We start from the raw sequence: 12,017 nt of genomic DNA, 5'->3' as shown, positions 1-12,017 counted from the left end.
CATCTCTTTTCCACTCCTCCAAAGGTTTCCAGCTTCGCCATTCCTCATTTCCTTGTTCTTCGGTCCAGTAATCCTTAACTGTAATGAGGTTTCTTTCTATACCTGCTCTGTATATTTCTTGCAGTTCTTGCAAGTTTATCATTTTCTCCCTCTGCTGCCAGGCTTCATCCCAAAATCTCGCTGTCTGTCCCCCTCTGATTTCCCAGAATATATGTTTGTCTATTAAATCCCTGCTTTGAATAGTGAGATTCCAAATATCTGATCCTCGTGGCATGTCTTGCACCCTAAGAATGTCTTCCGGGGCAGGGGGCATATTATATTTAGTTGACCAGATTTCTTTCCAAAGATCCGGCCCCCCTTGAATCCATCTCCACCTTAGCTTGGCGCCGAGGACTTGATTTAAGGTCCAGGGGTCTCTGAGGCCTAAACCCCCTTTCTCCTTTGGTCTAGTTAGACTATCCCATGAACATAGCGCCCACTTCTTTTGCTGCTGCGGTCCCCCCCACAGGAATTTTCTATAGATCTCCACCAGTTTATTGCAAATTCCTTTAGGAGCAGCCATTACAGATAAAGGATATATCGGAATTGCTTGAAGAGTAGCTTTTAACAGAATAACCCTTGCTGCTAAATTCAGAGCCCGGAAAGTCCAGTTCTCCAATCTTTTTGTGATCTTCTCCAGAGTATTTTTCCAATTTCCAATTTTGAGCGAGGACGAATCTAACATAGTACCTAAGTATTTGGTAGGGAGATCTCCTTTCCGATAGCCCAGGACCCTGGTTAGATGAATTTTAATGGGTTCCACAGTGTTAAAGAAAAAGGTTCTGGATTTCTCATTATTAACCTCCATCCCTGTGCCTTCCATAAATATCTCAAGTATTTTCTTTATCCTTTTCACTTCTTTCAGAGTTGCTTTGCAGTATATCATTATATCGTCCACAAATTGTTGGTGTGTAACTGTGGTTTGATTTCCCCATAGTCTTAGCCCTTGAATTTTCCTTTCTCTTAATTCTTTTTTAAAGTATCAGCCTAATCCTTCTGCTGCAATTATGAATAGAAAGGGGGATAGGGTGTCCCCTTGTCTGAGGCCTCTCGATGCATTGAAGGTAGATGTTGGAGCCCCATTCAACAGGATGGAGAAATTTGGGGTTGAGATCATACTCATAACCCAATTCACCCATCTATCACAGAAACCATACGCTTTCAGAATTGCTTCTAAATACTTCCAGCTTAGCCTATCATAGGCTTTTGAGAGGTCTAATTTAATCAGCATGCCTCTTTCTTTTTTCGTTTTCAGAGTGTGAATTACTTCCTGAGCCACCACTAACCCATCCAGTATCTGCCTCCCTTCAACAAACCCAGTTTGCTCTGGGGATATGATGCTTGGGAGGATCGATTTCAATCTCTGAGCCACAACTGAAGCCACTATTTTGTAGATGACGTTACAGAGGGCTATGGGTCTAAAACCTTCAGCTTGATCAGCCTGATTTGTTTTAGGAATAAGGGTCAGCATGGTTGAGTTTATTCCAGGCCATATTCTTTGATTTATTCTGGCCTCCTCTACAACTTCCAGCACTTCTTCTGCAAGAAAACTCCAACCAACTTGAAATAATTCTACTGTGTACCCATCCGGTCTGGGCGCTTTATTCCTTTTCATGTTTCTTACTATATCCTCCACTTCTTCCATCATAATTTTCCTCATTAGTGCAAGGTTTTGATCTCTTGTTACCATATTTGGGATTTCTCTGCTTATCTTCGCTATGGCTTCAGATCTGTCAACTTGAGGTTCTCTAAGAATATTTTTGAAATGATTAACCAACTCTTTTTCTATTTCTTCGTGTTGAAGAACTCTCTGGCCATCCTTATTTCTAATTGAAAAAATTTGGTTTCTTTGTCTATGTTGGACCATTGCTTGATGGAAGAACTTAGTATTCCTCTCGCCTTCCCTGAGCCATTGCACCCTTGATTTCTGCTTCCATAAAATCTCTTCTTGTTTCCTTCTTTCTTCTAGCTTGTTTAGTATAGTACCTTCTTCTTTTGTTCTTTCCTCCTGTATGCCTTCTAAGATGTCTAACTGCTGAAGCTCTTCCATTCTCTGCTCTAGTTTGTTCTTTTCTTCTATTATGTTACCGAATTCTTCTTTATTCCACTTCTTTAACTTAATCTTCATTTCCTTCAATTTAAGTTGGAAAGTATGCATCTTATTCTTTCCTCTTTGATCGCTCTCCTTCCACCATTCTTCTAGTTTTTCCATCAACCCTTCATTTCTTAGCCAAAAGGCTTCGAATCTGAAGGGTTTGTTAGCAGGTCTTTGTTTTAAATCTATTTCTAGTTTGATCGGCCAGTGGTCTGAGCCAGCTACCGGGAGGATAGTGGCTTCTATGAAGACATCCTTCATCATTATTTGTTCTGAGATTAAGAATCTATCTAGGCGCGAGGCTATTTGATTAGCTCCACCTCTTCGGTTATTCCAAGTATGCTTCCCATTAATGGTTTGAATATCTATCAGCTTTTGTTCCCTTATCATGTCTCCAAACTGCTCCACTGCCTTATCCAATCTCCTTACTCCTCCTCTTTTTTCCTCTGCGGCTTTGATCAGATTGAAATCCCCTCCTATGATCCATTGTTTCCCTGGAATTAGACCTCTTAAAGCTTTTAGATTTTGCAGGAAATTTTCCTTCTCACTCTGGATATGCGGCCCATAAACTCCTGTTATAAAAACCTCCTCCACCGTTCCTACGATACTTGTTGTTCCTGTTAAGATTCTTGGAAAGCTCATCCAATTACTGAATTGAACTTCCTCTGGATTCCATATTATTACTAAGCCTCCTGCGCTCCCAACTGCATCTTGTCCCATTATTTCATATCTACTCCTATTTCTACTCAAAATTTCTCTCATTTTATCGATGCTTATTTTTGTTTCTTGTAATATCATTATACTGGGTTTTTCTTTTTTTCAATCTCTCATTCAGATACCTTTGTTTGCCTCTGCTGTTGAGGCCTCTTACGTTCCAGCTTTTAATAATCATCTTAAAAGTTTTGGGAGGGTTTGGAATACCTCAGAGAGAGGTATCACTCTTCCAGAACTGACAAGCATTTCTCCCACATCTTGTATCGTTTCATTCAAAGTTCTTCTCCCTCTTTTTTTCCCTGTTTTGCCAGTGCTGCTCACTCCTATGATCTGCACTTCCTGTTTTTCCGCTTGTTGATTTTCCGTGTCTCCTGTTAATCCCCTTTTTTCCTTATATCGTTTGAATGCTTCCTTATACCTCTGTTTTTGTTCCTCTGGGATGAATCTTTCGTCTAGCCTTTTCCATTCCTGTAACAGTTTTGCCATTACCTGCTCTTCTTCGTCTCCTGTTGTTTTCTGTAGGTCTATCTCCATGTCTCCTAACTCCTCCTGGGTTTCTTCTGCGTTTTCTACCCTCTGGTCCTTTTTTGTTTTATCTGTTTCTTTATCCTCCTTTTCCTCTGCTACCTCCATCTCCTCTACTTCTTCTTCTTCGCTTACTTCGTTTTCCAGACCTTCTCCCTGTAGGACTTGAAATTTGTTTAGAGATTCTGTTTTCTGGGTTTCTTTTTGCTTACCCGCCGGCCCCTGTCTATTTCCTCTTCTTCTCCTGCGTTGAACTTCTTGGAAGTCCTCTTCTTCCTTCTCTGTTTTCCTTGTTGCATTTCGCCTTTCATATTCTGCTTCCCTTTCCTTTTCAGCTAGTGTGATGGGGCATTCTCTAACTAGGTGGCCATACTCATGGCACCTTCTGCAGCGAAATGGAATGTGTTCATAGTCTAAAGGTTGATTCCATACCTCATCATGATACTCCAGTTCTATAGTGTCTGGAAGGGGCTCAGTGATATTCATATATGCACATATTCTAGCATATGTGTTGTATTTTCCTCTCTTTGTTGATTCTGCCACTTTCACAAATGAGCCTATTGAATCTCCGATACCTTTGAGGATCTCTGGATCCCAGAATTCTGATGGTAGGCCGAAAAGTCTTATCCATACCGGGGCAGCTAGCATTTTTTCTTTATTTGGGTTGTAACAGTCTACCCACTCTCTCATGAACAGACCAGCATTGTTCATGAAGTAGGGTTGTTCCTCAAAGATCCTTCTCTTGTCTTCGAGATTAGAGAATATGACTGTAAAAAACCCCTTCGCCCCTAGCTTGACCTCTACATGTCCTTTTGGTTTCCACCTCTGATGGATCCATCTCATGAGATTTTTCTCATTTGGCCAGTATCCTATAAACTTACAAATCAAAGCATAATCTCTCATGTAGCTTCTGTAATTTTCTAATCTATTAGGCGGTATGACAAACCTGGGTTTGCTCGTTGCTCTTGGTAGGCATTTGCTTGGGATTCCTGATCTCCTTTGTGCTCCAGCAGCTGAAGTTTCTCCTTCATTTTTCCATTCTCCCTCGCCCTGCTTTTCCTTTCTAGCTTCTCCTGTTATTACCTCTTTATAGGAGGGGATCTCTCCCCTCCCGTTCTCCATTCCCATCCCTTCCGGTCAGCACCCGCGGCCTCCGGTTGTCGTTTTGTTCTTCTCCAATGGAAACTGATTGATTTGGTCTGCCCTCTGCGCGCGTCCTTTGAACCGGGCCCTCCTGACCCTGCAAGCTTCAGCTTCTTGTCAGGGACCTGGCCTGCAACTATGCCGTCATGCGTTCATACCTCCGGTGAAAACCCTCAGAGCCCTCCCTACTATAGTATTCGATTCCATGACTGAATATAGTTTTGTTATTAATTTACTATCGTAATAAATATCTTATGGTATTGAATCATTAGTGGTTTATGCAACTGGTTGTGTCTAAATTAAATAACATTTATAGTGTGAGGGATCCTTTATTACATCACCCATTTCTGAGAGTGAGATTATTGAAAAGATCATTTACTATTATTACATTCATTCATATTCCACGATCAAATAATGCATTTTCTAATTTTATAGCTAACCAACCATTGTATTGGCACATTAATCATTCATTACGTTAAAATAAAATAAAAAATATCACAAAATCATCTATATATATGATCGAATCATCACAAAGTCTCTCTATATAGATAGATAGAGTATGTCAAAATATTACAAAATGTGGAAAAACGTCCTACAAAATTAGGGCTTAAGCTCAATCATGTCCATATATCAAAAAAGATCAGTCATTTAAAAATCTAAGGCTACGAGCCCTACCTTGGATGAGCATCTCGGAAGAATACAATGGCATTTTCCACTTGTGAGAAGAGCCGCACCCACTCACGTGGCACTCCAACCATGCATCTCTGTACAGAATCAAAGAGATCCTCTACTCCTACTATGGAAACCTACCAAGTTAGACTCTCCAAGTTCCTCTGAACAATGTGAAGAACTCTCTCAGACTCAGTTGCTTCTTTCTCTGCATCTCTACCGTGATGCCTATGCCTCAGTAGACCCTCAGGTCTCACTGGTCCAACATATGTATCATGATCATTTAATCTTGTAATATTTTTGTTTCACAAAAAATATTTTGAATTTCTTGAGATTACATTTTAAAAATCCAAAAAAATCAAATATTCCAAAAGAGTGGGAATGAGACAATTCCTTCATCATTTGATGGCAACTAGAGTCAGTCATGCTGCCCTTGAAAAAATAACTTAAAATGAGTATTTCCTCCATTGGGATGGGACTTAGTCTGGATTTAGGGAAGATATAACCTTGTTTGTGAGTCATTCCTCCTCCGGTTGGTTATCTCTTCCAATCATATGGAGAGTTTGTCAATGCCTCCTGCATTGCAAGCTTATACAAAGTTATTTTATGGCGCCATAAAGTCACATTGATTTGTACTTTATTTTAAGGGAAGTAAACCTATTGTTGGCCATTCTACGGTGTATCTTGACTCATTTCTGTCGGCCATACCTGGTTTATCAAGTTATCTTCAGTATCACATAAGCTATTTGGTCCTTCACTTGTGCTAGTTAAGGAGGTCCCCATTGACTTCTTATTGGAGGGTTTTCTCTTATCAACTTCAACAAATTTCTCTGAGAGTAGACCTAGAGTCGCACCCTAACCCTATTTACATCATTGATAGGTGACCTTGTGCTTAACATTGATCAATATCATGGGTCTTTGACTGAGTGGTTTCCCTTGTGTTTGACACGAGCTTACATTATCACACATTGGGATTCGTGTAGTACCTTGGTTTCCATTTGACCCTATTGGTGGATTCCTCACCTCTGTGTTAGCTTTCATTATTGGTTGGTTCAGAGGATTTCTTTTGTGTGCTAGCTACATCTTGTGTACGTTGGAAATGTACTTCACAATGTTACTTCATCTCTCTTCATCCGAGTTCTTCCAAATTATTGGCCTGTGGGTTACACTCATGCTGGTTGATGTGGGATGCCTTAATTCCTTCCTTCCAGTGGATCTTTTCCCATTAACTCCAACTCATTGCTCTGGGAACAAGGTCTAGATTCATTTTTCAGTACCTTAGGGTTTGCAGTCATTAGTGGCAGACTCCTTCGCTATTGACAGTGAGAATACATCAATGTCTCCTGATTGATAGATTCTTTCAAGTGTTTGACTTCAACACATTTATTCACACTTGTTAGATTGTACTGGGGTACCTTGACACTCATTATCATTATTGGTGAGTTTTCTCATGTTTGTTAATGGTATACATCAATGACCAGTAATCAAACGATTTCTCACATGGTCGAATTCAGCTCATTTATTCCCATAGTGTAGAAATGTACCATCTGCAATCGGTGAAGAACTTGGGTTGTGTCAACATTTTGGTTCACTTGACAACTCCTTCATTTTTCTTCCAGTGACACCTTCCACCCTTATATGTTGTGGTTCTTCACAACAACATCCTATATGTTGGCCCCCGATTTTATGCAGTACCATTATTCCACCTTTATGACTTGGTACTTTTATGAGGATCAATTATGCAACATCATTGATAAGATAGTATTCTTGCATCATTGATAATATATTCTTCTATATGTGATATTGAGACATAGCTTCGTTGTGTTCTTTCACGGCTATGATCCGATGATCTATTATGTATTCTACAACTCCTTCTTTTCACTTATATACATTATGGATCTGCTTTATACTTGATCATTAGACATGCTTTACTGCTTCTAAGCATGGGTATTCTCGCCTCAGACATGAGTTTTCTTTCTGACTCCTTCCACAGGTATTTGATGAGTTGGAATTTGGTGATCTCCTCCCAGGTTTTCTGATGACTCCTCTCTTTATAATTAATATATTTTGGCCATCATGTACCCCTTCTAACCTCATATATTAGGGGGCATTTGTTATAGCATCATTTAGCACTCCTATAGACTTGATGCTCTTGTATGGCCTTGGGTAGCCTTTTCCCATGCAAACTTGATCTTATCTTAAAAAAAAAATTTCAAATTCCATCCACAACTCTTCCCATTCAAAAGTGCATACATACATGGGTTCTATAACTACATACCCGCGTATACCTTTTAATGTTGGGTTGTGTTATATTCTTTCCATGACAAGCCCCGAGGAAATTTTCTTTTGGACACTATATTGGGTGGGTGGACCTACCCATGGTTTTGTGCATGGATTTCGCACATGGTTTTGGGTGCGATGGTTTTCGGTCCATGGTATTTTGTAGGTCCGGTCAAGAGAACTATCGTTATGTTCTAATCCAAGGTTAATGGATTGGGGTTTATGGATGCTTCAGCATGTATATATATGTATTGTAACATTATAAGGAACATAATGAAAAATTAATCTGGTAGTCCCAGTTATGGGATCCACGGGAAAATCTCTGTGTATATTTGCTTTATGTGTTATACTCTCTCCATTGTTTATTTTCTGTTTTTAGAATTCATATGCAGGTAATTTCTGTATGAGATTAAAACCTACATTTAGTATGAGAGTTGTTTTGGTTTCAAGGTGATGCCTTTGCTGTTGAGGGATTTTTCTCAGGTCTGTGGTAGACCCTATTCAGTGGGGGATCTGTGGGATCGATTCTTGTGGTGAAATAAGATGGAGAGTAATGGAAAGATAAATATCAAGAAATTTAATGGTCAAAGTTTTGAGTTGTGGAAACTCAAGATGGAGGATCTGCTGGTGGATAAAGATCAATGGATCGTTGTAGATCCAGGTACCAACCCGATGGGAATGTCTGATGAAGAATGGAAGAAGTTGGATTGAAAGGCAAAAATCACAATACAATTATGTGTCTCAAATTCAGTATTGTTGAATTTATCAGGGGAAGCTACGACGAAGGATTTGTGGGACAAATTAGGGACTTTGTACCAATCTAAGTCTCTGGTGAATAAATTGTTCCTACAAAAAAAGCTATATAACCTGAGGATGAAATATGGAGACTCGGTGACAGAGCATCTGAATGCATTTAATACTGTGGTAAGCCAATTATTATTTTTTGATATTAAACTTTTAGATGAAGATAAGTGCATAAGTTTGTTGTGTTCTCTACCAGATTCGTGGGATAGTCTGGTTGTTGCAATAGGTAGCAATGTAACTGCCTTACAGTTTGATGAAATAGTCTCATCCTTGCTGATGGAGGAGATGAGACGGAAAAATATGGAGAGCCAGAATGGTGATGCCTTGTCTATACGAAGATGGTCCCAAAACAGAAACAAAAATAAGTCCTCGAGTGGGAGATCTAAATCTAGAGGGAGATATAAATCTCTAGGAAAACCTATAAAGGTGTGTTGGAAATGCAAAGAGGAAGGGCACTACAAAAGGGAAAATAAATCTAAAGCTATTGAGAAAGGAAAGGGATCTGATGATGCTCCTTCTGTAGAGGCAAAAACCACCTCAGATGAAGGTGGGGATGTGTACTTGGTTTCTTCTTCAAGTACACATGTAGATCATGAGGCATGGTTGATTGACTCAGGTGCATCCTTTCACTTCACTCCCCATAGAGAGTGGTTCTGCGAGTATGAGAAATATGATGGTGGTGATATCTTCTTGGTGGATGACAGGAAGGTTAGAATCATTGGTCGCGAAAAAGTCAAGTTGAAATTGCAAGGTGGAAGGATTAGAACACTTTTGGGTGTTTTGCATATTCCTGCATTAACTAGAAATCTGATTTCTGTAAGCAAGATGGATGATGCAGGTGTAAAAACAGTGTTCGAGAAAGATCCCTGCAAGATGGTTCGAGGAGCACTAGTATTGATGCAGGGAGTTCAAATTGAAAATCTATACAAGCTGCAAGGTAGCACTGTTATTGATGAGTGCAACAGTTCTGTGGTTCCTGAAAGTGGAGCAGAAAATCTAGTGGTCTCTCGAGAAAATACCATGCTATGGAATCAAAGGCTTGGACATATAGGAGAGAAGGGCCTTCGAATACTTCATGGTAAAGGTATGGTAGAAGGTATGTCTAGTAGCTCTCTGAATTTCGATTTCTGTGAAAATTGTGTATATGGGAAGCAGAATCGGGCGAGTTCCCCCTCTGGTGGTCAGAGGGTGAAACAAATATTAGAGCTTGTGCACAGTGATGTGTTTGGACATGCGTCAGTTCCATCACTGGGTAATTCTGTGTACTATGTATCATTTATAGATGACTTCTCAAGGAATACATGGATATATTTCCTCAAGTAGAAATCTAAAGTCTTTGAAAGGTTTAAAGAATTTAAGGCTCTGGTGGAAAACCAGACAGAGAAGAAGATAAAGGCGTCGCGAACAAATAATGGTGGGCAAGAAGGAATTTGAAGAGTTCTGTAAGAAGTGTGGTATAGCATGGCATAAGACTACTCCATACACACCTGAGAAAAATGGAGTTGCAGAAAGAATGAACAAGATGTTGATGGAAAGGGAAAGAAGCATGCTTAGTGGTGCTGGGTTAGGACATGAATTCTAAGCAGAGGCGGTGGAGACCGCATGTTACCTGGTCAACAGATCACCTTCATCAGCGTTGGAGGATAAGACTCCACAAGAGGTATGGACTGGTATGAAACCGTCTCTTTCACATATGAGGTTATTTGGATGTGATTCATATGTACATGTTCCAAAGGAGAAAAGAACAAAGTTGGATATTAAATATGAAAAGTGCATCTTTATTGGGTATAAGGATGGTTTAAAAGGTTATAAGCTTTGGAACATAGTAACAAGGAAGGTTGTGTACATCCGAGACATGGTGTTTAGAGAGGTGAAATATGTTATTAAACATGAATTCCTACCAAAGGAACCTGATAAGATAGAGTTTGAGCTAAAGGAGGAAGAATCAGACTCTACAGCAAAAGAGGAATCATAAGATGAAGAGCCACAAACTCCAGTTGTGAGAAGATTAGTTCGAGAAAGAAGGCAACCAGAAAGGTATAGTCCATCTGCTTTCTGTTCAAATTTTTCTTTATCTATTACTGATGATGATCCCAGAACTGTGAAGGAAGCAATCGATTCAGAGGATGACAAACTCTGGAAAGAGGCCATGGTTGATGAAATGGAATCTTTGCACAAAAATGAGGCTTGGGATCTGGTGGAGTTGTCGGCTGGAAGGAAACCCATTGGCAGCAAATGGGTGTTCAAGAAGAAGATGAATGTAGAAGGAAAGGTGGAGAAATACAAAGCTCGGTTGGTAGAAAAAGGTTATTCCCAGGTGCCGGGAATTGATTTTGGTGATATTTTTTCTCTTGTTGCCAAGGTAGCATCTATTAGATTACTTTTATCTGTTGTTGCTGCTTCTAATTTTAAGGTAGAACAGATGGATGTGAAGATAAAATTTCTTCACAGGGATCTGTAAGAAGAGATCTACATGAAGCAACCTGAAGGCTTTGCATTGAAGGATAAGAAATAATTGTATGTAAGTTAAAAAAGTCTATGTATGGGTTAAAACAGTCACCAAGGATGTGGTATCAGAAATTTGATACATTTATACGGGGACTTGGCTTCACCAGAAGCAAAACAGATCACTGTGTGTATGTTAAATTAATTGGTGACCATGTTATTTATCTGGTCTTCTATGTGGATGATATGTTGCTAGTCGGAAATGACAAAGAAATTATCCAGGATTTGAAGACCCAATTGTCCTCCAAATTTGACATGAAAGATCTTGGTGCTACAAACTATATTTTGGGCATGGAAATTAAACAAGATCAGGCAAAGAGGAAGCTCTGGTTAAACCAGAGGAATTATTTCAAGACGATACTACAGAGGTTTAATATGCGGCATAGTAAACTGGTGAAGGTTCCTATTCCTGTAGGTGTAAATTTATCTGTTGAACAGTATCCCAAGACACAACAAGAGGAAGAGGACATGTCCCGTGTTCCATATGCAAGTGCAGTCGGTAGCTTGATGTATGTGATGGTCTGTATTAGACCAGATATTGTACATGCAATGGGAGTATTGAGAAGGTCTATATCAAAACTAGGGAAGGAACATTAGACAATAATGAAGCGGGGTTTCAAGTATTTGCGTGGCACTAGTGATTATGGTTTGTGCTACCAAGGAAGACCAGGATTGGACAGAGTTTTGGACATCTGTGGCTTTGTTGATGCAGACTGGGTTGGAGATCTAGATAAGAGAAGAACTACAAGCGAGTATGTGTTTAACCTATTTTGACGTGCAGTTAGTTGGATGAGTAAGAGACAATCTGTAGTCGCACTGTCAACTACGGAGGCTGAATACATGGCAGCCACTCATGCAAGCAAGGAAGCAATTTTGTTGTAGAGATTGTGTTCAAGTATGGGGTTATTATAGTGAGATATATGGATAGACTGTGACAGCCAAAGTGCAATTTTCTTGGCAAAGAACCCTGCTTATCATTCATATACAAAGCACATTGATGTTTAGTATCACTTTGTGAGGGATATGGTAGAAGACAAAAAGGTGTTGCTGGTAAAGGTGGACACTTTGAAGAATATTGCAGATGCATTGACAAATTCTATGAGCACTGAGAAGTTCTCTTGGTGTAGAGAAACAATGGGTGTTTCAAGGCTAGATCAATCAATAAGCTCTCCTGTGGAAAGAAAACAACAAGTGGGAGAATGTTGGGTTGTGTTATATTCTTTCCACGACTAGCCACAGTAGT

General features: G+C 39.7%; 1 protein-coding gene across 1 annotated transcript; it reads right to left on the bottom strand.

Annotated features, from left to right (window-relative positions):
• Positions 1–1,021: 1,021 nt before the first annotated feature.
• Positions 1,022–2,854, bottom strand: LOC149156643 (uncharacterized). Its single transcript, XM_089444819.1, has 2 exons — positions 2,026–2,854; positions 1,022–1,578 (listed from the first exon to the last, which is right to left on the bottom strand). Exons 1-2 carry the CDS (start codon positions 2,852–2,854, stop codon positions 1,022–1,024), a joined length of 1,386 nt encoding a protein of 461 aa, XP_089300945.1.
• Positions 2,855–12,017: the final 9,163 nt, after the last annotated feature.

Source organism: Pinus tabuliformis, chromosome 9, assembly GCF_031772625.1.
Source record: "Pinus tabuliformis cultivar Carrire ecotype Pingquan chromosome 9, CPIR1, whole genome shotgun sequence".
Lineage (NCBI taxonomy): Eukaryota > Viridiplantae > Streptophyta > Pinopsida > Pinales > Pinaceae > Pinus > Pinus tabuliformis.
This window is presented reverse-complemented; position numbering and strand designations above follow the sequence as displayed.

Excerpts from the sequence above, each read along its gene's own strand:
- LOC149156643 (XM_089444819.1), bottom strand. The coding sequence starts at position 2,854 with ATGGGACAAGATGCAGTTGGGAGCGCAGGAGGCTTAGTAATAATATGG. Across the intron at positions 1,579-2,025 it reads GGAAAGAACAAAAGAAGAAG|AAGAAGTGCTGGAAGTTGTA; the intron begins GTACTATACTAA and ends GTTTTCTTGCAG.